We start from the raw sequence: 27,233 nt of genomic DNA on the forward strand, positions 1-27,233 counted from the left end.
TAGTGAGCCCAGGGTGATGAGCCTTAACCTGCCATAGATGAAAAGTTTTAAAGTTATAGAGAAAAAGCTGGAAGGAGGAAAAAAGAGAAGGTGAACCCCTCTCCTACCAATACCACCTCATTAACTCGTAATTGATCAACAGGACACAGAGAAATGTGCAGTAGTAGTAGTAGTGGTAGTTGTTGAAGAAAATAGTGACAGTCAACCCTAGACAAAAGAGATGTGAAGAGTCTGAGAACACTCTGCTTCAGGGGAGGTGTCAATCTACCATCCTCTTTGGTTCTCATCCTCACTGGGGCACTCTCAGGGCCTGGGCCCACGTCAGTGTGTGCCCTCACCCACACCTGATACTCAGTCCACTTCTCCAGGCCCTCCAGCACATAGCTGGTGGCGTCTGCACTGATGCCCGTCACCTCATGCCGCTCCGTGTCTTCTCCAGCCAGGGCCTGGTAGCTGACTGTGTAGCGCACAATGGCGCCGTGGCGACTAGCGTCGGGCGGTGCCACCCAACTCACCTTGAGGCTGGTGGAGCTGAGGCTGACCAGATGTACCTCCTGAGGGGGGACAGACAGGGCTACAGGGGAAGGGAAGCTCAACCACATAAATGCGGGCAACGATCAAGAAAACAACACAACACAAGCAGACATAAGGCAAAACCATGGAAGCTTTTGTACAGTGGTTGATATTTTTTAGGTTTCTGTCTACAGTATGCAACAAAATCTAGCTCCATATTTTTTTGTATTTTTTCAAAGGAAATAAAAACTGTAAAGTGGCAGTAGCTTTTTTGATGAAAAAATAGTCCATTGAAATACAGTACTGGATTACAGCTTTTACATACTTGACATCAATGTCCAGCCAGGCTATCCCATGTTTTGGCTTTGTCCTCTTCCTTGTACTAAACCTTGGTCTCAAAGTCTATTCTTGAGTTACTTTCTGAGCTGGTGAGATACATACATAATTTGCACAAATACTGTAGGTGACAAATTTAATGATATTTTATTGCAGGCTTGAATATACTGAGTATATATACTGAATACAAAAAGCTTCCATACAAAACAGGATGCTACCTCCGGACTGAGAGATTGGCTGCAAAAACACATTACCAGACTACTGTTGAAGCTGTGTTTGGTGCTGCATTTATGCGAGAGACCATGAAGCAGGGTGGGGTGAACAGAATATAAAATTTGCCAAAATTTCACAAGGCAATGTTTTCAAAGCATCTGATGTAAAGACAACACCTCACTGGCCCTGTGAATTGAAATGTACACTGACTTCAAGTAAAACACAATATGTACCATCATCTTTTTTTTTATTTATTTTTTGTGCAAGATAAGTGATTAACATGAAGACATATATGACACAGTACAAGACAAGAGGGAGAACAAGAACCAAACAAACAAACCAAACCAAAAAACAGATTTGCTCTTGAGATGCACGTACAAGTAATTCAGGAAAATTTGTGGCATTGATCAATTTTCTCTTACTTAGAAATTTTCTCTTAGACACAAACAAAATTTACGAGTGGTCCAGACCTGTCATACATGAATAGATCATCTCTGCCTTTCTTCACATGGGAGAAACACATGTTTGACTTACAATAATAATGTCCTAATCTGAATTCATTTCGAATTAAAATATGATACCAAAATTAACAAAAAATAAATATTAACTAAGACAAACTTAATACAAAATTAATATTCAGTTTATCATATTATCATCACCATGGCTGCCAATTTACTGAAAGATTCTTGACATATTATGATTTGCATAGGTATATTTTGGCGCAACTCCAACAGCTGCCTCTGTGTCCTTCTGCAGGTCTCTGTCCAGTATCATCTTCTATTGCACCAGAAAGAGTAACATCACCTGCAGACTATAATATTCTCTCCTCTAATATCTCTGTCACTGTCACATCCCTTGACTGCCTCCTGTCATGGGCTGCTTTGCTTTTGAGAGACCTGACTTTTTGGGAACTTTCCTGTGAATGAAACTTGCTCACAAATGGAGTGGAACACTGAACCTTATATGGCAAGATATTAAGATATTCTTATTGTAATACGCATGTGTATAGATGTGTGTGTCATATCTGCCAACACTCCTGATTTTTGATGGAGTCTCCCAATTTTTAACCCTTTCTCCCACTGTACTCCCAATTGGTAATTTCTCCCAAAAATCTCACGATTTTTTTTTTTTTTTTTGGATTTGATTTATTGATTGGGACAGTGTGCAGTTTTAAACATAAACGATGCACTGCACCGGAGTTAGCTTGAAGCTAATTTGCATCTGTAGTCCCCCACAATCAAAACATACAACAGCACAACAACAAACAGTACAAAGCAAAAAAAAACAAAAAAACGCACAGAACACACCATACAAAATACAAAGCTACACACAACAGCACATCACGTACACCCACAATGTCAATAAAAAATTAATAATGTTAACTAGGCTCAGTGGTCACACAGCTGATTGGTCTTCAGTAGATTTTTTAATTTGGCCTTGAATGTATTGATAGAACTACAGTTCTTCATATCATCAGGTAGGGCCTTTCACTGAGTTGTGGCTTTCACAGAGAAAGCTGACTGCCCAAATGCAGTGCGACAAAATATTCTGGAGGATCTCATAGCGATACAAACCAAATGGGTGTTTCTCAGCTTCTGCATGGGATATGTGTCGTGGCAACTTAACCAATGTGCTGTGGTTGTGTAAAAAGTACCGGCGGTGGATGGGACACTGTGGGCAAAGCAGTTGAAAATGTTGCTTTTCTACATGTTTATGCTTATTGAACATGTGGTTTGATTAAGTACTTACTGGCTTTTTACTCGTGATGGTTTTGTTGCACTTACAGTAACGAACACAGTTGTCGTTAACTCGAGTAAAACATTAAAAAAAAAACCTCTCGTATTTTGAAGCGTAAATTTTGGCAAGTTTGGTGTGTGTTTGTGTGAGTGGGTAGGTGTTGTGTGTGTAAGGACATAGAGGGGAGGGAGAACAAAGAGAAAAAAAAAGTACAGCTACAATGCTCTTGGACGGCATCTCTGGTTGGGCCCCAAGGACAAAGAGGTGCCAGGGTGGGTCCGGAACGGTTCAGATCTGGTCACCTGGGTCAGGGCAGAATTTTATTTATTTTATTTTTCCCCTCCTTTTTCTCATTTCTCTTTGTTTCAGTTTGTTTGCTTGTGTTTTCCTTTTATTCTTTTTATTCTTCCTTGCTCCTCCTTTATGCTGCCCCAGGCCTGTAGGAGTTTGCTGGCCTGTTGCAGGTCAGATCACCTTTAGAACAACCCACAGGAGAGTTCTGTTCAATTGGGTCTCTACACATAACATGAGCCCCCTGCGTGAGGTGGTACAAGCTTGGTACCACCACAGTAAAAATTCAGCAGTCAGCTGGCATAGAGTGACATTTTAAGTGCTGGCATTGTAAAAGCACATAATGATATGAGGCAATAACAATAATAACACAGCACAGCTCACAAATGTGGTAACAAGACACATTAAATGTACCTTTGACGCTGAACACTGGTTGTTGATTCAACTCTGCTGGACCACTAGTTGTAAATTGGAGGAAAACTTCTTTCTTTTTGGAACAAGTTGCTCTCAAATGTGGCTGTATTGTCTACTTTCTATGCACGTAGGAAGGAGAGACAACAGTTTTGGCTTTAGGGTTGAAGATTCTCAGTCTCAAATCACTACAACAAATACTATTGAGTCCTATAGCTCAAGACATGGAAAGACTTGTGTGACTCTTTCTGATTAAATGTCATATGTCCGTCTAATTCTGAACGTTCCAGATCCATGTGACCTTCAACCCAGTGGGCTCATATGCTGTGGATGAGAGTTGTTGCCAGGTAATGTGTGCCCTCCATAAGGGCTTGAAAGCAGATAGAGCAGAGAAAGGTGAAACCTTATTGCCCCTACTGGTGGCGCTGTGGCACTTCATTAGAGTGCTGCATCAGAGATTTCATCATACAAAAGCTGCAAGTCTCAGTCTAAAAAGTAAAATATTATCAGCAGCAGCTCGTGTGCATTTATGATCAATTATCCTTAATATTCCTTATAAACATAAACATATCCTTAGAAAACCAGTAATATACAGTGGGGTCCAATAGTGTGAGACCACATTGAAAATCTCAAATATTTTCACGTAAAACTGGAAATAATCAGAATTTTTGAAAACAAGAGGTAATTACATGTAAAATGATGGAGAAATATTTAAGATTCTGAACTATTTCTGGGCAAATTTGTGGCTTTGACAACTTAACTCCTTTGTACAAAAGGTTAGATTTCCTTGACTTGTATCCCTTCCATTGAAGCGTTCAGATGACAGTCAGGTGGATTTGATCTACTCACCAGATGCTCATTCAAGTAACTCAACTTGCAGCCAGTGTTCACCTGTTAACTGTGTAACTATGGTTTTAAAATATAAATATAAATAAATATGGTTTCTATTCAAACATATCCAATTATTTTCATTTATTGAAGTGTCACAATTAAGGAAGGCTGTGTTAAGTTGAGTTAAATTGACTTTTTTGTGTTGTTTTTACATAAGTTTACAATTGGGCTTCCAAAAATGTACTTTGGCCACCAAATTTAGGGACTTGGTGGCCCATGGGGCCAGTACTTAAAAATATTAGCGTCTATCCCTGTTAACACTCATTGAAAAAGAGCCTGCAAACAGCAACCCTAATTTTTTTTTATCTTTCAGTATCCACAAAAAAACACAGGCCAAAGTATGGGGGCAACAAATATGTACAAGAATTTTTGGAGGCCATTTGAAAGTTGTTTATTCTGTTTCATAACATTTAATTATCTGAATCTGTGGATGACTCAAATCAGGCCAGCATAACAATTGGCATGAACAGAATAAGCTCTCACCTTTGACTGTGACCTGGGCTGTGGCTTCCATAACGCCCAGGGAGGTTATGGCCAGGCAAGTGTAGTTAGCCGATTTACGGATGTTGGTGACCTCCAGCACGTTGCGTCCCATTGGCGTCTCATCCTCCTCGGTCAGATCCTCCGAGCCCATCATCCACTTGATGTAAGGCATCGGCGAGCCCACCGCAACACATGTCAGGTTGACACTGCCACCTAGCATCACCTCTTGGTCGGTGGGTAGAATGTCGAATCTGGGTGGGACTCTTCGCACTACCAGGATGAAGAGGAGCAGGAGAAAGAAGTGAATAGTTCGGATATGTAAAGAGAATATGATAGTTTTGTTGGGTTTTTTTAGATCTGATGAATGGTATTGCCCCATACAACACCAGACGTTTAAAGCTAATGCAGAAAAGCTACCAGAATGGAGGGCTGATCACTTTTGCCCAAATTTGCAGGCGAGCACACAATAACAGAAGTTTAACCGACTTCACTACATTTAACACCTGAGCTGAGAGCGTCAGAGCTCGGAGCAGAAATACAGTCACTCTGCATCGCTGCTGTCCTCTGCTTCCATCATTTCGCACCGATTTGTTTTGAAAGAGTAATAGCCAATGGGGAAACTCCAACACAGTCAGCCAACCAATGGTGAAACTTCATTACTCACTCTTTCACTCAGGCACTCAATCACTCAGGGACATCCGCAGTTATAGGGCGGGCCCTGCTGTTGCAGTCCAGCCAAAAATCAATTCAAACAGTAAGGTTTTAAAAGATTTACATCAAGCATAACATTTGCTCTCTGAGGTTCACGGTCATAGGGCTGAATTTTACATGCAAAGACTGGACAGGCCAAGTAGTGTTACCAGCCTGGGAACAGGACGAGGACGACATTCTCAAGCAAAGCATGCACGGAGCTGAGGAAAGATATGGGAAAGGATCACAAAATTGAATACGCTGGGGGAAGAAGATAAAGGAGGCACTTGGTCCAATTTTCTCATATGAACGACTGAACATCTGATTTTCAGTATGACTAATGCACACCAGACCTTCCTTTGAGTATTTTGAGAAAGTGTGGGTATTCTACTTATGTTGGTGGCCACCTGTGTCTTCTCACACAACTGTAACAGTCTCCAAATGCAGCTATTTTTCACAACATATGCTTAAGAAAAAGAGAAACCTGCAAGAAGCGGGCCTAATGTAAGACCATTAAGCTCAAATTATCTGTTATTCTTTCATGATTCCAAAGACTAAACAGTGCTAAGAGCAGTCAGTCAATGGGGCCTGTGTATACTGAACACTTAATGTTGTGAATAATTCATGGCGTGCGGTTAAGTTTGGAGAGGTGCTGTGGAACAAAATGACTAGAGGGCAATTTTAATAATAATTGTTATCGATTCCTGCAAAGCCTCTCTCCTGTTGAGAGCGGCTTGGAGAGACGGGCTCCAGGACTCTATCAAAACCACAAAATAAGCCCTGTCTCCACTCTGCCTGCCTGCTTGCTGGATATCTATAAATTTAACTGCCTTGAAAAAGTGCCCAAGGATAGCAGAACCTGTTCAGTCAATCAATATTTGAGCAAACTGGCACAGAGTCAGCAGGCTCCCAGGCTTCCTGGCAGCAGCACTGGGCTACCATGATGGCTGATCATCCCCCCTGTCAGCACACTGCCAGCTCATTCTTAAATATTCTATAGGTCAGCCTTTTAAGTGACGGTGATGGTACAAGTAAAGAAACCATTTCCAAAACATTAGTTCTAGTCTTTGACAATGACAATGTCATTATTCATTCACTTTAAAACAGAGGCTCAGACTGTAAAACTGTGTTTGGATCAAGGGCCAGAAGTCATAAAATCCATTACTTGCATATATTTCTTAATGATTAGTTGTTATACAATAATGTCAGTAAAAGCAGATCAGATCCTGTTTAACTTTCTCAAAAAATCATGTAACTTACTATAAGCTTTTTTTCCTGCAGGGCCTCCTGCTGCAATATTTCATGTAGAAGGAGGGTTATCTGTCTTCTCATTAGGCTAACGTATGCCTATCACATCCTTCAGTCTCTAGGGTGCCCATGGCGGTAAAACAGACATAATCCCCTGAGAACAGCTTTGTCAGTTCTGATACCCATGTCCCTCAGCAGGGGGGCAGGGGTGTTGTTGCCTGAATACCTGACAAATCCGGTTGCCACCTGAATACCGAAGTAATCTATCACACATCTCTGATGGGCCTCCAGAGGCGGATGGAAAGTCTGAGGGTGAAAGCAGCTATAGTTTCTGGTGGATGTGGTTGACAGTGACAATATGGGTGCGGTTGGGAGGAATGCATGGCTACATAACAAAACAGAGATATAATAATGACTTAAGCAAACTGCACGGGGGCAGAGGTGTTTTGGCGAAACATGAGTGGTATTGGAGGTCATGCAAGAACTATTCAGAGATTCATGCAAACAAGGAGACAACATTACACATTTACACTATGGTAGATTAGGGAGAGTGATTATTAATTACTATTTTTGTTTTTCAGGGAAGGGATATCAGTGTGTTTATCACGAGATCTGAAAGGGAAAGTGAGCTGATCCAAACGTAAAATCTGTACCAAATTGAGAGGGAGGTCAATTAAGAGTGAAAATGACCAACCTTCCTCTCGCTCTGTTTTGCAGATGAAGTGATTTGATGGAAGTGAGTGATGGAATTAAGAGATACAAAGTGGAGAGGAAGACAACACAGTGAAACAGAACAGTGTTGACAGACCAGTCTGATGTGTGTAGAGGTGTGTGTGGTTATACTGAGCAGCCTGGTGTCATCAGGTGATTTAATGAAGGTAAACTCAGTGAATGGCCGTGTGTAACAGCACTGCTTTCTGGCACGTTACTTCTCAGAGGCTGTTGATTTATCAACATATCAGTCCTGCTGCCTTCAGATGCTGCAGGGATTTAATGAACTGAAGGAGAAGCTTTTCATACAGTATAAAGCAGCTGTGGACACCAGATACTGTAAGAGTCACTCACATTCATTTACAGACCACTGCAGACTGATGTACTGACTTTCCTACTGAAACTACATTAGCTAAACGTTATTTTCGGTGCCAATTTTTGTTGGAGAGTGTTTAACCCTTTAAAATCCACCGGGTTGCTTTTGTCCTGTTTGAAAATTAAGTTTTAGCTTTTTTGTTTCATGATGACAGCATTGCATTTTGTCATGGACTACATTCATGACATATGATCATGTTTTATTTGTTTTATTTGTGAAGCTACGGATTTTAGCATAAGTGCACTGAGCGTTGGGCCCATATCAATTGTCAAATGAATAAAATCCCAGGTGTGCCTCTTGTAGTGCCGACTTTTCCTCTTGGCTATTTCTTGGCTATTTATTTATTTATTTATTACATTATTTCATGAAACCCTATAAGTACACTTCTTGATATCTATTACTTAGCCTATAAGTTATAAATAGCCTGATATTGCTTTATGCAACTCATAAGTGCGTATGTTGGGGAAAAATGAGGCCTGTCCAGATGAACATTGCCAGGGCCAAATTTTGTTCCCAGTCTGACCCTGCCCTGAGTCCATTACCAGTTGTTTTTTATGGGGGGCAATTTTTTGCACGATTTTAACTGACTTACTCTAGTGTGATACAAGTAGTGTAGCTCCTTTATGGGACAGTTCAGTGCGCAGGCTGTGTGCATATTGAGTGTGCAGTTGAGAAAGAGAGAGAGAAAGTGCGTGTGTGATGGTGAGGCTGGCGACCGGTGTAGAGAGTATGAAGTTAGGAATATAGCTGTGAATGTAGCAGTGCAGTGTATACATGTGGTCACTTGAAATTACACAACAAATAAGAGGGGAAGGATGCACGGTCACTGGTCAGTGAGCAACATTTGGAATGAAACAGACAAGAAGTTTGAAAGGTTTGGATGGTCATCTGTGGTTTTCAAATGCTTGGGACAACAGAAATGATTAATTCAAGAATTGAGAGAAACAATTGACTTTACCTCGTACGTAGAGATGGGCAGGAGCAGAGTAACGGGTCCCAACACTGTTCATGGCAACACATTCATATTTCCCCTGGTCTGACTCCTCGCTGTTGTCAATTTGCAGGGCTCCTGTGTAGTGGATTAACAAATTTAGCTGTCTTGACAGTTGTGGAATAAGAGATGTAACTTGGCATGAAACCACAGCAAAAGTCTGTACAGTGACTCGCTAGAGAGCCTGTAGACAACTAGTCTAACCCAATTCATGCGTATTTAAGTGTCTCAGACATGGACGCAGTTTTGTCAAGAAAATGCTTACGGCAACACAAGCATTTAGCTGATTTGGCAAGTTTAAGAAAACTGCTATCAGAGTATTTGCCTAGTCATGTTAAGGAGAAAAAGACCGTGACTGAGGGTCAATTAACATTTCACAACCATTACAGACTGATTAAGCCTTCTGCTTATGGAAATAACTGACAAACAAAAGTGTTTGTGTCTTGGGTTGGGTTATCTTTCTCAGCCAGATGTTAGCATCAGGCTAAGCTATGCTGCATAAATACTACTAAAAAATGTAGCAGAATGAATGTAATAGTTAAACAAGTGATCAAACTGCCTCTTAATACCAACAACTGTGCAATCTGTGTTTTACACAGTTTTACCAAAGACATTATTTATAGTTGTGGGCCTTGAGAGGAATGGTACTCGTATCAATTTATGAGTTTTGACCTGAAAGTAAACAATGTTTCAGAAATCCTAATTGTTGAAATAAAACTGAAATGCAACCATATTTAACCTACATGTAAATTGGTGACTTAAATGTTCTGGGCATGCTCCTGCAAAACAACTGGCACTGCAAGTATCTTTTCTCCACACATTTAGCAGTGAGGTCATTATCATGTTCTTTCATTACCAACTATTTGACCATGTCTCACAGAAGCCCTCCAGGGAGACACTCCTCTGCCAAACGGCTTAGATTAGTATTCACACTCCCAAGTAGCTGTAGTCATCAGACAGAAGGCTACCATGTTGTTTCTAACAAAACATGAAAGCCCAGGAGACCTGTCTTGGTGTGGTCATTTGACACTCATGTCCATAACCATCATGTAATCATAGTTACTGAATTCCAAATGGCTGACAGATGAGGCGGGTTGTAGTTTGACAAATTGAAAAGAGATCAACAGCAACAAACTTACCTGAATCCCCTAATTGAAAAAAATACATGTTTAAAATCCCAAACTACTTTTTTCAGCAGTACATTGTATGTCACAAGTGACTGATAACAGTTAATATGTCTCCAAAACAGCATGGTACTAGCATGAAAGGAAGTCAGCCACCATGCAGTTTGAAAATTACAAAAATATTAGGATACATTTTCACATCATGCAGTATGAGACTCGAATCAAGGTGAGACCAAAAAAAAGAAACAAAACTGGGCAGAACAGTGACATGTGATAATACCACCTTTTACAATGTTACAATTTCATTTAGCAGACGCTTTTATCCAAAGCAATGTACATCTGAGAGTTAATACAACACAAGCAATGATCTAGTCAGAAACTTGAGAAAAAACTCAAAAAAACTTGAGTAAGCGCCATACAGCAAAGTTCAAGTCTGATAGGACATAGGTGCCAACAAACAGTGCACAGAGGCAATGCATTGAATGTATAGAAAAAGTTTTTTTTTTCAGTCCATCAGTTGTGGAGGTGTTCGCAAAGATCACCGCATGTCAACGCATCCCTCCAAGGTGTTTGCTCTGCACTTTGAGCTCATCATTGTCTGATTCAGCACTGACATGTACCTGCATACTAATGTCGGTGTCACCAATCTGTCAATCTGCCCATTCTCCCATGGGAGAAAACAGTGTTCTACATTCCTTGTACAGGAAAGTGGAAAGTTACTGCTATGGCAATTGTCAGAGATTGCTTCCAACTACTTGAACACTAGTGGATCCTCTACAAGGTAATTTCTTTGTTTTCTAGTATGGAAATAACATGAAGGGCACAGAGGCTGCCATAAGGCTGCCTTAACTCCTAAGACTTGAACATATAAATAAATATGGGCTGTATTCAGAGCCATGGATGAACAGACAGTGAGACAGCTGGTAGTTCCAACAAGCTCCAAATGTATTTAGCTTGCAAAACAGTGTTGAAAGATTAGTTAGTAATCCACTTAAAAAAGTGGGAGAAAAACATGGCTTCTGACAGGCCACAGTTAAAAAATGAAAGAACTAATACAGAGTAGAAGCCACTTAAATGCAATATTACAAAGTTCAGTGTACTTAAAGCTAGAGTGCGGGACTTTTGTCTCCCCCTTCTGGCAGTGAGAGTAAAGGGGGGCACTTGGCTGTGATTCCCTGATACAGGCATGTAGCACGATCTCATGCACACCCTGAATGACAGGCATTCAGAGAGGGCCAGTAAAAACGGATAAGTTTTGACAGACCACCAGCCCAAAAATGTATTTTTTGACGGTCCACCAGCCCACTGGGATTAGTCCACTGGCCATAACCTACTGTTGTGGCTGTAAAATGGTGGATAATTTGTTTTGAGTGTCACACAACCCCAATGAAATGACTTGTTTCACTATAAGAATTTGATCCGTTCTGTCCGAATGGAAATGGAAAGTCTAGAAGAGTCACACGATCAACAGCCAAATGGCCAGCACAGGAATGTGGCCCCTGACATGAGATTTAAAAACTCTATATACTGTGAAATACCGAGAGATTTATCAGGTGGTGATAGGCTTTATCAGCATTGTGTGGACTCGTTTGGCAAGGGCTTGAATGTAACAGATGTTCATTTATATGTAAAAGCTCTGCACTGCAGGTGTAATCAATGCAATGAAGCAAGTATAAACTTTGGACGTGCATGTTGTCCGCAAATGACAAAAAACAGCACAGGAACCCTTCTGTCAGGCAACTTTTTTAAACACACTCTCCTTGCTTCAAGACAGGCTTTTTGTGTTTTCACATCATCCTCTTGTTTAACGCCTGGTATTCAATGGCATCTTGTACACTGCAACTCGCCTCTGCTATATTTCCATTATCAGTATATCCTTGAAGACATTAAATCAGATCAAATCAAATTGTACCTGAGCGAAGCTGTTTAAGGCGTCCGTTGCTGCTGATGTCCACAGGAAGCCTGTCCTTGAACCAGGAGATCTCTGGGTCTGGGTTTCCGCTGGCAGCACACAGCATGGTGGCAGTTCTGGTCCGTTCAACCACCTTCAGCTGGGGACCCATATCTATGGTGGGGAAGCCATGGGGGATCTGGTTCTCTGAAAATTTGAAAAGGCATTTTTTTTAGTATAGCCACAGACACAGAGCAAGAAATAAGAACAAACAAACAAGAAGAGGAAAAAAACGTGTTTACAAAACAATTTTGACAGAATAGGCTCTCAATCGCTGGTAGCGGCACTGAGTGTGTCAAAGCTGTTGAGCTGGCAAGAACAGAGAAGTGGATGAAAGAGAGCAAATACATCTCAGGTGCTACAGGCCAAACAGTAATCAGAACACACACAAACAAAATAAATGAGTGTAAGAGCTAGAGCTGCCGCGGTCACAGCATTACAGCATATGATCACCGCTTCACCGCTGAGTGAGTGGCTCAAGTGATGGGACAATAGCTATTCTCTCAGGCTTGACATAAAGAACGAAGTGCTGAATGATGTGCTAAGACATTTAGAGATATAAGACATAAAGATAGATATTTAGACAATAGAGGCTATAAAGAATAGACTATTACATGAAAAAATGCATTTGAAAAGTTTACCGTATTGGTCTGAATATAAGACAGGTTTATTTTCCTGGAAATACATCTGAAAAAGTTGGTTCGACTTATATTTCACAGCCTAGACAATTACATGTTCACAGCATCAGATATCATTTTGGATAGATAAAGTACCGACTCCTACACAGAGTGTTGCATTACGGGTTGCTTGTAGCCTTAATATTGCTAGGCATGTCTTAAAGTCTGTTTAAAATGAGTGTGTCTGTCAGTCAGCTCTAAAAGTGTTCTGTTAGTCTAATTTAACCTACTGGAGTTTCTGAAGGTTTGTGTAACGTGTTTTTTGCCATGGAGAAAATAAATTCATTACAAGTGAAAATGAGTCCAAAGCATCTTCCAACGTCTCTACTGCAGAAATGGAATATGTCAAGCTGTCAAATACCACTGTCAAAGATGATAAGGAGCTCAAAAAGACAAAGAGGTAGTCTTATAAATGCTAACTGCCAGAGAAAATAATTTTTGACCGCTTCCAAGAGCCTGGTAGGAGAATGTGTAAGTATGTAACTATACTATGATGTAAGTTATATTCATAAGGTAATGTTATTTTTCCAAAAACAGTTGTAGGAAAAGGGGAGGCTGTCTTATAATCGGATCAATACGGTACTAGCACTATGCTGTACCACATTAAGAACAAGCACCCAGCTGCCGTGTCCAAGGTATACCAACATCACCCAGTTGGTATGCTGAATGATTGAGATCAATATGCTGCTAATCAGTGTGGTAGAGAAGGATTGAAAGAGCTAGGTCGGTACCTCGAGCCCGAGTATGTTATGCCATCGAGAGTTACTTTGACTAAACACATTGAAAACACTTTGAGGAGAAAATGGATGAGCTAAGAGAGAGAGAATTTTAGTTCCATGCACTAATGGCAGTGTAACCAAGCAGTTGTTGTTTTAATGTTGAGAATGTTGAAATAGGATGGCTGTATTCCTGCTATTGTCTTTGAGACATATGTTTTCGATATTTAAATACAGGGTTTTTTTTCTTCTTCTATTTAGGTTTCAGTTCCAATAGAAATAAGCATAACCCAAGAGTATTTTGGTATGCTGTTTCAGCAACAATATGCACAATCTCACTATAAGTTACTGGTTTGTTTTTTGAAGGCCCTGTCCCTGGCTCTGTTCGCTTGGTCTGGACCGACTGAACTCTGCGCTGACAGACACAAACATGGAGATAGAGTGAAGAAGATGACCCTCTTGGGTTATGCTTATTTCTATTTACCTCTATTGTCAATGCTGAGAGAGAGAGGAGCTGATTTTTAGTTCCATGCAATAAATGGCATTGTAGCCTAGCAGTTATTGTAATGTTGAGAATGTTGAATTAAAATGGTTGCATTCCCGCTATTGATGTTTCTGCATGTTTAAAAGTCAAGCTAACCAGGGAGACTAGCTCTGACCACTGATTGCTGGACAGCTCTCACAAACAAAAGCTACATCACAACTTTTCTTAAAAATTAACCGGTTAGTTACCAGTTAATGGGTGTCGGTCTGTCAAAAGCAAAATTAATCGAAACTGACATCCCTAGAAGAGATCCAATCAGTACTAATCAAATTCAAATTCAAATAAGCCTTATTGGTATGATGGATCAACTAATGTCTTTGTGTGGTAGGGAGCGGGAGATCATATATACACAACTGAATAGTGCTGATCTACCCAGCAGGAAGTCAACTAGCATGCACACTTACTGCATGTCTCATAAACTGTAGAACTGTAGAAATGTCAGCATTTAGGAGAAAGAGACGAACAGACATATGGATAAATTTCACATTTGACGTCAAGGAAAACAAGACCCTTTGTAAACCACGTGGAGAGACAATCACCAGTAAAACACAACAAACTTAAAGCGACGGTTGCAGACAAGTCATCCCAAAATTCATGCAAAGGAAAGCATACTTGAATGTTTTTTTTTTCAAGCTAATGCTGGTGTGTTTTTCCTAAACTTGAAATATAATACAAGCTAAAAGAACCCACCACTCTCCCGTACGGATTAGAGAAGTAAATGACCCAGAGTTGCTCATCTTAAATTGTAAATTAAAAGATCAACTGACACACCTAATGTAATAAGAATGAGGAGTCATTCTCCTCACACTGAAACAAATATGTAACAAACAGAAGAATGCAGGTTTGAAGATATGTAGTATCCTTAATTTTAGACATATGATGGGAGAAAGGAGCAGATATATAGTAACATAAACTACACTTAAGGTTAGGTACAAGGAGTGAGGTCTGCACACTGTTGAGCTCTCAATAAATTATTTTATTCTCTTTTTTGAGGCAACGTTTCGATAATTAAGGTCTTCCTCAATTATGAAAGACAAAAAGTCATTTCTTGTAGAGGCAATAATCATTCAAATCATTTTCAGCTGCTGGTCATCAAGCAGCAGGAAAAACAAACACCACAAGATGGCGAAGTACGCCCGACATCTGCAATTAAATATTTTTTGTCTTGCACCTGAATAGTTTTCCTGGATATGCACTAACTTGGTCCTTCTTCTGAATCTGAAGTATACTTAATGTTAGACATATGAAGGGGGAAAGGAGCAGAAATGTAGTATACTTAATGTTAGATGACGGGAGAAAGAAACAGTATAGAGACAACTTAGAGCTGTGTGTGCATATATGCATGAGTGAGGGGGTGTGGAGGGGCAGGAGGGTTATAGGGTGAGAGAGAGAAAAATCATTACTTGATTATTTTTTTTTACCCTTATTCAACCAAGTTTAATGTGATATTAACTTCTATTGTCAATGCTGAGAGAAAGAGGAGAGAGAGAATTTTAGTTCCATGCACTAATGGCAGTGTAACCAAGCAGTTGTTGTTTTAATGTTGAGAATGTTGAAATAGGATGGCTGTATTCCTGCTATTGTCTTTGAGACATATGTTTTCGATATTTAAATACAGGGGTTTTTTTTCTTGATTTAGGTTTCAGTTCCAATAGAAATAAGCATAACCCAAGAGTATTTTGGTATGCTGTTTCAGCAACAATATGCACAATCTCACTATAAGTTACTGGTTTGTTTTTTGAAGGCCCTGTCCCTGGCTCTGTTCGCTTGGTCTGGACCAACTGAACTCTGCGCTGACAGACACAAACATGGAGATAGAGAAGGAAGTGAAGAAGATGACCCTCTTGGGTTATTCTTATTTCTATTTACCTCTATTGTCAATGCGAGAGAGAGAGAGAGGAGCTGATTTTTAGTTCCACACACTAAATGGTTGCATTCCCGCTATTGACAGTCTTTGAGACATGTTTCCATTATTTGGAGACAGGGTTTTTTTTTTTCTTAATTTAGGTTTCAATCACTGCATGTGCTAGCTGCAGAAAAGAGCACAACCCAAATCTATCTCACGTGTCTTGACTTACTTGATATTTGCTTTCATTATTAACAGAGGACTGTTGAATTTTCTATATTCAGGTACTACGTGCAATAATGTTATAAAGTTTTTCTTTTTAATATTTGAGAGTTGCACTTCTGCTTGAAAGAATGAAGAATGTCATATGCAAGTTGTTATAAACAATGCATATCTAATTATTGGTCTTTTGGTTTTTGGTCTTTTGTGAAAAAGCAAGGCCATATTGTTCCTTTTATGAGACTTGGTTTTATATGTATTTATATGTATTTGACCCATACTGTGGCTCATACTGTGTGTCCCTGCCACAGCACAATAAAAGCTGGTCGTCTGTGGGCTCTTGCACATCACACTTCAGCATCTGCTACTGTCAGGCGGTGCAGTTTGGTCTGTAAATACTAGAACATCACAGCAACTGGTGTCCTGAAATCAACATTGAATCAACACCTGCTTGTGAACCCTTCTGGTTTTCTTTTTCCCTCTCTTCAATATCCATTTTCCTAAGCTGCCGACACAGCTGGAGCACGCAGCATATGCTTGGCACCACTGTTTACAGAACATTATTGTTCATAAGTGTGGATGCTCACATCATTATCGTTATAATTATTGTTATGGTTATAGTTCTTGGTGTGGACAGCCCTTAGGAGACTCATTGAGAGAGGGGGAGGTAAAGTAAATACAGCATTATAGCCAATAAATGGCAAATATTTATTACTATACAACTGGGTTCCAGGTCAACCTGTAGGCTATCTTATTTAAAAATGCATTCCTTGTTTTTTTCCACCTTGTGGAGTTTACATTAAGATATATCTGCTCTACCATGACACTGCCAATACCAGGAATCCTTGAAGCTTGCATCTGTTCATGTATGAATTATTAAGGCAAACATTCATGTTTGCTTTTGGATATATTGGAATAAAAGCATCAAAACCAGCAGCAGAAAACAGAGGAGAGGTTAAAGAAAAGAGTGAGAGTGAGCAAAAAAAAAGAAGGACTTATCTTACCGTTAAGCACTGTGAGCTTGGCACTGGTCTTGATCTCGCCAACACTGTTGTTGGCTGTGCACTCGAAAGTGGCTTCATCTCTGTTTAAACGCAGTGGCCAGATCCGCAGTACAGAGCCCGAGCCATCATCAAACTCAACCGTCTAGGAGAGCCGGAACAAAGCAAAGGGCAGCTTTCTCAACTTTCTCAAAGGTTATTTCATATTCTACTGCAAAATCAGACTTCTCAGAAATAGAAGATGAGTCTGTTCATCAGTCTTAACAAAAAATGACATGATGTACCCCAAGTTTCCTCTTAAATAGAAAGAGGCATCGGCCATGATGTTTAGAAGTCATGACTGTATGAAGTTATATCCAAAAGCACTGTGTGGCACAAGGAACGTATTAAGGAACACCAACCAAGTAGTGATGTGGATTGTGGGTCAACCCACGAGTCACAAAGGTGCATCTGTGGGTCAGGTTCGGGTAAGCTTTCTAGAAAATATCACGGGTGGGTCAAAATGTGACAAAGCAGCTTTCCAAGAAAGTTATGAATAACTTACAGAAACATTGCGTGCAGTAGGCCAGGCTGTGTATTACTAGTCTCTTCCCCTCTCTCTGTCACTCTCTCTCTCTCAAACACACACACACATACGTACGCGGTGCTGTGCATTTCAGCAACAGGCGCATCCAATGAGTGTGTGTGTGTGTGTGTGTGTGTGTGTGTGTCTGTGTGTGAGAGGGAGAGAGAGAAAGAGAGACAAAGTTGGCAGTTTGCGGATCAGATTCAGGTGGTTGATTAACACATTTTTTTGCACGTTGGGCGGTGCAAATTGGCTCTCATAAACAGGTCAGGTGTGTGCGGGTATTAAAAAACTCTGACCCGTGCATCACTACAACCAAGAGTATAAACCAATAGTGCCCCCGACCACCACAGCTACATTACAGTTACAGAAGAAACACTGGTTGGAAACAGTGTGAGATCCCACCTAAGGCACTTCTTTCTGTTCATATGGGCTCACAAGAGGGAGGGGAAATACATCAAGTAATACATCAAGGGGATGTATGGCCAAAGATGGTGGAGCTGAAGAACAGAAGGGGAAGGATGAGGGTGTGGAAAGACTGAAAGAGATGAAGCAGACTATATAAATCAAGATGGAAGGAGATAAAAGATAAGGGAAGCCTGTCTGGTCTCATTTGGAGAAAAGAGTTGGTGTGATGCTCAATAACAGGGCAATTGATTATGTGTGCTTTGTGTGAATGCTGTGAGTGTGCACGCATGTGTGGATCCATCTGTATTAATGAGAGACAGTTACAGAGGCAGTTTAAAGCCCACACGTATTATGTTTTGTCATGTGTGTTGTGTTTGTGCCTGCGTGTATTTATGTGTGTGTGTGTGTATGTGTGAGTGTTCAGAGATCTGAAACTCACGCATGAGTGCTCACCTCAAAGCGCTGGGAGGTGAATATCTTGCCTTTCTTCGTCCAGGTGATTCTGGGTTTGGGCTCCCCGGTGGCCTGGCACATAAACGACGCAGCTCCACCTGAGATGCCCGTCTGGTCCGCTGGGGATTTGACAAAACTTGGCAAGCCTGAGGAGGATGGAGGAAAGAGGGCAGAGGGAGAAGGAGAGTGATAAAAAGAAGGAGAAGTCAGGGACAGAGAAAGAGAATGAGAGGAAAGGGAGAAGGAGAGCAGAAGGGAGGCAAGGGGGAGAGGTAAAGGTGATGTCGGTGCCTTATGCCAGTCACATTGCCATGTAAAACCTGGTTATCTAAGGATATCACTTTCCCCACACAAGGGCAACACAAAGAAACTCACACAGTCGTTGTTGCTGCACACACCTGCAGCTAAGTCATGGGAGAAACATCCAGTCTTTGTGTGGCTGCCTGTCACTGTATCATGTTGAATTTCTCACCTTTGCTTTGACACAGCATTTGAAAGAGGGACACATTTTGTCACCCTATTGAACATGAGGGATGCTTCTTTCTTCTCTCTTATTTCCAAAGAGGTGTTGATCATTTCTTCACGGAGCTAGGCTCTGAGGAAACGGAAAGCGTTCCGGCTGTCTTTGAGACACCACTTGGAAAAATCCAGACTCGACCCTTTTTTCTCTACCTGTGTCCCATTTTCCTTGCTGTCAGACAGTTGTCACATGAAAACCATGGCAGGGAAAACACATAAGCCTACCTATGCAAATCCTTCTCTCAGCCCATATTCTCTTTTCTCTTTTGTGTAGAAAATGCTGCCATAACTGTCAACCCGGTTTTGGTTACAAGTTGCCAGAATTTCAAGGTTGATGATACCTTATAATTACCATTACTCACAATAACGAGATTAATGCAATGCTCTAATTGTTGTAACTGTCATGTAAACACCTTCATTGGATTATCTTAGTCATAATAAAATGAGACAACTAATCGATTAGTTGAAGATTATGTACAATTTCAGTCGACCAAGATTTTCTTTGGTTTACTACAGCCCTATATTTTAGTTACTTGCTCTGGTCTGTATAGCACTTTGGTCAATGTGGGTTGTTTTGAAATGTGCTTTATAAATAAATTTGACTTGACTTGACGGAGCCCCAAAAGTATAACAGGCAACTGATTACTCTGTGTCTGGAGGATTAAACAGCTTCTCTTTGTTATCCTGATATGTGCAGCAGTATTTGTGTGGTCTGAGGTCATTAGAGAGATGAAAGGTATGGGTGTTCTTGGACTCCAAGTTCCTTTAGTGTTGCTACAGGTGTTGTGAAAGGTGATCAGGAACAGCTGTCACTGTACACTAAACAGTTAATGACTGTCAAGGACAACACAAGAAAAATGGATTTGAGGAATAAACTGATGAATATGGTATTTTTAAGACAAGATCAGAGGTGAGCTTTTAGTGGTTAAGATAACATTTTATTCATATATGGTTTTTCACTGACATCCTCAAAGCAACATTGTGGTATTTTTTCCTAGCAGCTATACACTTTTCTCTTTTTTCCTTGTTGGATGCCTCAGAGCAAGGATTGTAATAAATGCAGGGAGAGTCGTGTAAATGGTACTTGTGTGGCTAACAATTAGTGTATTCCCAAGCCTACCAGAGTGCCCAATGAGAGCTAATATGTAGTGTAGAGTATCAGGGAGCTATATGCACGTGGAAGAGAAAAAAAACATTAATTATTATTAATAATGGATTAGCAAGTTATCATTTTCATGAGGCAACACTTAGTGGAAATTTGTCTGATGGCATCAGCACTGCTTGTTTTAATGGAACACTTCCATTAAGGCCTTTTCAGCCCATTAGCAGGCAACTTGTTTGCAATTAATTCCATATAAAGCTGCCTCCCCTGCAAGTTATTTACCCCGATAAAGTCAACTGCTCTTCAGGCTGTTTGTTTAAACCAATAAACATCATGTTTGCTATCTGCACTTCTGTTTTACCACTGAACTCCAAGGAACATTGTGTTTTTTTCCCTAAATGACACATGTACACACATAGCATGTAGTATAATTTATATGGCAGAATTGTAGGTCTGGTTGATATAAAGCAGGGTTTCCAATACACACCCCTCTGGCCGATGCAAAAGGTGAATGTGAGACAGTAAGGATGTTTTCAGTTCAGGCTATTTCACTGAAATGTCTTTCAGTGGCTATATTGGCAACATCTTCTGTGGTACAAGTACAAGTATTTTCCCCTCACACTGACAAGATCCTGGATCCAAATCCAACTAGGATACTTAAATCTCCATGTTTGCATAGGTGTTTGCTGGATGGTCCAGTTTCCTTGCATCATCCACTCGAACTCATTAAGAGTCAGTTAACACTGAATTCACTTATGATAACACAATAACCAAAGAAACTCTTTTCTGAAAATGATACTGTAGTGGCCAAAGACTGATGGAACTTTATGAGCTTTATCAGGACTTGATGTGAAATCCCAAGAGCAATATGAGTCGTCCTCACTGAGATTCTTAAGACAAAATGTCTAAACTTATAGAAGAGAAGAGGAAAAAGAAAAATATCAAACGTTCAATACCCCAGTGGACCATGAAGACAGGCTTTCTATCAGGCCTTCCAGCCTTCAGTGAATTATTCAACACAGCGGAGAAGAACAAGAACAATGTTCAATGTGAAGTGCAATTAGCATTCACTCCTCTCTTATCAGTGTGAGCAACATTAATATAATGGCTTTCATTTTCTCAAGCCGATTATGAACCAAGGAGGCATCTCTCTCTTCTCTTCTTTCAGTCAGTATATGACATTTGAAAAAGACCCACATGTGTCTTGGTGACCAAAGCCTGGAGTGGGCATTTAAAACAACTGTTTAAAAAACATGCAAGGAGGGATGGCCATGTGACCCGGACATTATTTGCTGCTTTTGGTTACTGTAAGGACGTTGTTGAAAAAATAAACAAAGGAAATGAGTTTACCTGTAGTTGTTTCCCATGTAAACAAGGTCTTTTAGTTATTTTATTACTACTTACTATGACTTTTATAATGCACAAAAATGAGATATATTTCAGTGTACTCAAATTAATATCATACGTCACCATAGTGCCTTTCCATTCTTATAATCCTTTGGTATGATTATAGCATCTTTCATTTTGCTTTAATAGCTTACCTATTTTTGTTTCAACTTATTGTGTGTATTTCCTATTTAAGAAGCAATTGGCACAAAGTTTATGTTCAGGTTCAAGTACAACTCAGGAACCGTCATTCAGGGGTGACTCACAGTGGTGTCCATTACTCAACCTGGAGTTTGGATATTGTCTCAGGTGTCTACTGTGATCTAATTGCTAAATTAGAATCCAGTTATGCTTGGTGACTTATTTTGGGGTACTTTCACCCTGTTGTTTAGAGATAGGGTAGGGTAAGTGCTTTTTTTATAGCACTGCTTTAAGAATTTAGAACATTTGAAGCTTAGGAGAGACTGGGTAGGCAGAGTTTACTTCTTTTCCCATTCAGAATAAAAAAGTACAGCCATTCTCATAAATAAGAACCTTGATCCTGATTACAGGCTTGATCCTTAAACAACACATAATTATTCTTAATGTTTATGCCCCAACTATGACTCACCCCATTTCATATCAGAAATGATTTTCATGTTCAATCATTAATGTAAAGGCTTGGGCTTCTTAACTGGTGTTTTAATTGAATAATAAACGCCGCTTTGCAAACATATCAAATCCATGGTCATATACTGCCCTTAACAATCTATGCACAGACACAGATAGATACATGTATGGTGACAGATAAATCCTAAAGTGAGAGACTACACATTCCATTCACATCCTCACAACTTACACTCTAGACTCGACTATTTTTTCATTCCCAATTTTTACATACAGTACTGGCCTGCCGTATAGATCCTATCGTCCTATCAGACCATGCCTCAGTGCATGTGCATATTAACCCAGCATTCAACATTCCTTGAACTCCAACTTGGAAATTCAACACATCACTTTTGAATAGTGACCCCTTTTGCACCTTTGTCTGCAACAATCTCTCTATAATAAAAATTCTCCAGTGTCTCCTGCAATGATCTGGGATGCAGCTAAAGCCACTTTACGTGAACACCTTATCTCCTATACTTCTCATCAGAAAAAAAGTCCTAGAGGGTAACAGGAAAAATCTTGAAAAAGAATTGACAAAGTTAAAACAAATACATAAACAAACACCCACAGTTGCAAATTCAAAAGCGTTTGTGACTTCTAAGACCAAACTCAATATGGATCACACTCATCACATTCAGAAGCTACTACTTTTCACTTAACAAAAGTACTATAAATTTGGTAATAAGTCCAGTTGCCTGCTTGCCCATCAAGTGAAAAAATCAGAACGATCGCTCAATGAACATGACAAGAACACCATGTGATCCATGTGATTCACTGACTATCAATGGTACGTTTAGAGATTTTTGAATAGCCCTTTACATTTCAGAGAAGACTGACTCCAACATTGCCTCTGACTTGAATAATATCTCTTTATCTACTTTTGCGGAGGAGGATTGCTCCACCTTAAACACTGCATTCACACCAGAGGAAGTCTGGGCAAGTATCCAGGCCATACTGAATGGGAAATGTCCGGGCCCATGTCCCAAAAACCCAGCCTTTATAGTTTCTCTGCATGCCGAAAAGGCCTTTGAATGAATGAAATGGCCTTTTTTGTTCTCTGTATCAGAAAAATGTGTTTTATGCTCTAGTTTTATTAATATGATTAAAATTCTTTACTCTGATCCAATAGCCACTGCCAATACAAACATGCGCAGAGGTTGCAGACAAGGGTGCTCTCTGTCACCTTTATTGTTCACATTAATCATAGAGCCTTTGGCCGAGGCCATCAGAACTAATCCCAACATAAATCATTGATCACAGTGGGTGAAGAAAACCATGTCATTTCCCTGTTTGTAGATGATGTTCTTCAGTATCTAAGGAATCCTGAAAAATCCACTCCAGCAGTTCTGAACTTTATAGCCTCATTTAGTGCTCTGTTGGTTTATAAAATTAAGGATTCAGAAAATCTGTTGCCCTTCAATATGCTAATACAATCCCGTTTTCATGTGTCGGAGAGGGGTGTCAGATATTTAGGTATTTCTGTCACTCCTGATTGAAATAATTTTTTTTTTATATATTATTGTTTTTTTAATTGTATTCGTGTTTTCCTTTAAATTTAACTTTTACATATTGCAGCATCTGAAGGGTGTGTATGTGCTTTTTAAATTAAAAAACAAACAAACATTCAAGCATAAATGCTTCATTGTGTACTTTTTGATGGTGGGGATGTGGGTGTTTCCTGTACAACACAATTGGGAGTCTGAGGTTTTATATGTCAACCTGGGGACACTTGCATGCCAAGCAAAATATAAGGAAGGAAAAGCGCATTTTGAATACATCTTGAATATGTTAGAGTATATAGCGTGACACCTTTGTAATGGAAATCCAAACCACTCTGTAAAAATGCTGTGGGAATACAAAAGGAGATTCGGAAGAACTGAGGGCTTTGTTACTGCTGCTGGGTAAAGTCCAATGGTCACCTTGGCTTGGACCCTAAAATTAATTAGACCGGTGTGGGGAAAATGTTAAGTGTGTTAAGTGATCCCAGGAGGGGTTGGGTTGGGTTGCTTCTTCAGAGATCCCATTTTAGGGTTAGCTCATCATCCATCACCATACACCCCCTTGTGACCCCACTAACCTCATTAATTTGCCTCCCCAGATTAGTCCTCCCTTGGAGACCACAAAGAGCTCCTATCATTGTTCTCATCTTCTCACCCACACTGCCTTGAGGACTTAAGTAATTCAACTCTCCACCAGCCAAACTTGAAGAGGAAATCAAATTATATTACTGTAGGGACATGATACAACAAAGAGATTCTGGCTTTACAGGCACCAAAAGGCTCTTTGTTGCTTCACTTATGATTTAGCGTGACCATTTACCCATGAAACAGTTTCCACTTGAGATCCATGCTGCTTCATGTCCACAGGCTTTTTGGGTTGGGCCTTTAAATGCACCTTAGAAGACACTTAAAATGGTAAACAATACATGGGTGTGTAGAAATATTAGTGTTATTTGATTATTTCTTTTTTGATTCCAAACCTCAATAGAGTTGAATCAATGAGCTGGATGTGAAAATAAATATCTGAGTGTCAATTAGCAAAGACTTTGCACATAATGTCTCCCAAATTCAATCCACAGCCAATTGAAATATTGTTCTTTGAAATCTCTGGTAATACTGGTCTATTTGAGCTCAAAGTAACCTAAGATTGATTGAGAATGTGAAGTAATCTGCAATAAGTGAGGGTATGGTAAGGGATTGAATGTGTCTATCAAGTCAATAAAACCATCACTATGAATACAGAATAAAAATGCTTTTTTCCATCTGCCCTGTTCTAGAAGGACATTGGTGGATCTTGTCATCGTTTGGCATTGCCAAATCTGGGACACAGCAGAGGGTTTGGGTGACTGCCTCAAGCTCTGCTATTGAGCTCCCTAATTAAACTATTAATCTCACATCATTAACCTCCAAGGACCCCCATTCTGACATTGCTGCACTGGCTTATGAAAACAATTTCCCCTCAATTCTGATTCTCTCCACCCTCTAAATTAGGTTCCTCCAACACTTTATTTTGCAGATGTTTTTCACATACTGTATATTGTTTTTCTCCCACTGCTTTCTTGTAGCGCATTTCCTATTGTTTAGCTCTTGCTCCATCTCAGCTCAGTGTGCCTGTCGGTATGATACATCTGGACCACAGATACTGTGCTAATTGCATTACTCAAGTGGCTCTCCAGGGTAGATATGGTTACTTTTATTTAAAAACGAATCAATTTCTATCCCTGACAGATTTTGAGCTGGGTGACCATACGGACACAAAATACAATACAATTTCCAGCCACCCAGCTCCTCGTCTGGTCACCCCTCTACAAAAAAACTTTGGCACATCCATCACATCACTCCATTGTAGGAGATTTATGAATTGCCAAATCAATCCACAGAGCTTGTCTTATAGGTTCAAATAGAACATGGCAGGTTATGTGGATTTACAGGCTTTTTCTTGAAATACTGTAAGGAATACTGTATTGCAAGCTATTTGGAGATATTTCTGTCTAAAGCCAAGAGCATACGTATATTTTGGCATGGTGGCCCCACTGGAAATTTCTTAGTGGTCTAGCCATTTGACTACACCAGATAAACTCACTGTAGGGGTCAAGCATTCAGACCTGTACAGTTTTTCCTTTAATTTGTCACCCGTCTGTATCTTTGTGTGTTAATTAAAACGCTTGCCTCTGTGTTTTTATCTGTAAATGCTGAATTGCTGAAATTAAAGACCAGGGCAATCCTGCTCCCATGCAGAAAGAGAGGTATTGAAGTATTGAAGTAAAGATATTGTTGAACACTGTCCATATTAACGTAATTCATCATCAAGTAAACACAATAAAGCACAATTATTTTTTGTCAGATACCCTATGTCTAGCTGTGTGTGTATCTTTAAATACCTCAGTATTGTTTGGAAAAATGGTAAGTGGATACTGTATGGGCAACATGCCCTGAAGGCATAAACTACAGTAGATACATCCATGACAAAATATGCTTCACAAAATTTTAATACTTTAGCCTGGATAAAGCATATTTAAAAGTATAAATACTGGCATATTTGCTTAACATTTGCCTTTGCATGCAGATATCTGCACAATATAGATTAAAAACAGCACAACAGTGACACAACTTAACAATCAAGGCCTGTTGAAACTCAGACAGGCTGAGCACATTTAAATTATATCTTGGCAACTTCAATGGCCCTGACATTACCTTTTTTGCTTGATGGTCCATAGAAAAGCACATGAAATTCTGTATATTTTGTTCATCCCCATACGTGATGCACAGAGAAGTAAAGATACTAGGGTTGGTCTGATGAACGATGTCATTGTCCATCAGTCGTCTGCCTCAGTAAATCTTGCAGGCGGCTTGCGATATACTTGCAATAATGTGCAACAATGTAGTGGGTTAAATTCAACTTTAGATAATGTGAGTCCTTTTAAATGGGGATAGTCTACAAAAGGGCTGTATATTTGATTAGTAGATAAGGAAATATACTAAATTTATTCTCAAAGAACTTGCTTTTTGACCTCCCACTGTGTGTAATTTTCACCATATGTGCAGATAATGAGGAGCTAAAATGCTCTTACTGTCAAAATACTGATCAAGCTTAATATATTATCACACTGTAGGGAAAGCATAGAAGGACTTGAAGGGTGAATGAGGTTACTTACTGTCTGCCAGGGAGGAGATCACCATGCAGTTGAGTAGAAGCAGGAACAGCAACGCTCCTCTGGGCAAGGGGGACATTGTCGGGTGAGTATAAGGCACCATGTTCTAAGTTGTCACTGCTCCCTTCTCAGTCCCCTGATAGACGCGTCCCACTCTGACAGGATCAAAGACTAACACCTGGAAGAGCAAACACATGCAGAGCAGGAGTACAGAAACATTAGTATTCAAACTCACCATATATTTGCATACATTTGACCAAGCATAATAACACAGTAAAGAAGAAATATCAAAAACAGAGCAGAACCAAATGAGACAGAAAGTTTGTACACTATTGTAAGAAAACAAGAGCGCTGGAGATCTTTGGTCACGATCAAGAAGGCACCCAATACCCAAAACAAAATCCTGCTCGGGGCAGAGGAAAATACAAGTGAAGTGAATGTAACACGCAACTATATCATTGGTGTTAGCTGCATGCACTAAGGCGCACAGTAGACTCCATCCACAGGTCGGTTGGGGTTGAAGGGAATCTGG

The 27,233-nt window shown here is 40.0% G+C and overlaps 1 protein-coding gene across 4 annotated transcripts in view; it reads right to left on the reverse strand.

Annotated features, from left to right (window-relative positions):
• Positions 1–2,546: 2,546 nt before the first annotated feature.
• Positions 2,547–27,233, reverse strand: part of LOC122993575 (receptor-type tyrosine-protein phosphatase F-like) — a 32,229-nt gene continuing 7,542 nt past the window's right edge. For 3 of the 4 annotated variants that reach the window (XM_044367867.1, XM_044367868.1, XM_044367869.1), the window contains 7 exons: positions 26,705–26,879; positions 18,396–18,541; positions 16,973–17,114; positions 11,928–12,113; positions 8,859–8,969; positions 4,876–5,145; positions 3,191–3,623 (listed from right to left, as the gene is read on the reverse strand). In XM_044367867.1, coding sequence (XP_044223802.1) covers positions 3,598–3,623; positions 4,876–5,145; positions 8,859–8,969; positions 11,928–12,113; positions 16,973–17,114; positions 18,396–18,541; positions 26,705–26,804 — 981 coding nt within the window. In that variant the 5' untranslated portion in view covers positions 26,805–26,879 and the 3' untranslated portion in view covers positions 3,191–3,597. Of the gene's footprint in view, positions 3,102–3,190; positions 3,624–4,875; positions 5,146–8,858; positions 8,970–11,927; positions 12,114–16,972; positions 17,115–18,395; positions 18,542–26,704; positions 26,880–27,233 lie in introns of those variants that run through there. The other variant, XM_044367870.1, reaches the window with a different exon arrangement.

The sequence above is a fragment of the Thunnus albacares genome, chromosome 12 (genome assembly GCF_914725855.1).
Source record: "Thunnus albacares chromosome 12, fThuAlb1.1, whole genome shotgun sequence".
In the NCBI taxonomy this organism is placed as follows: Eukaryota; Metazoa; Chordata; class Actinopteri; order Scombriformes; family Scombridae; genus Thunnus; species Thunnus albacares.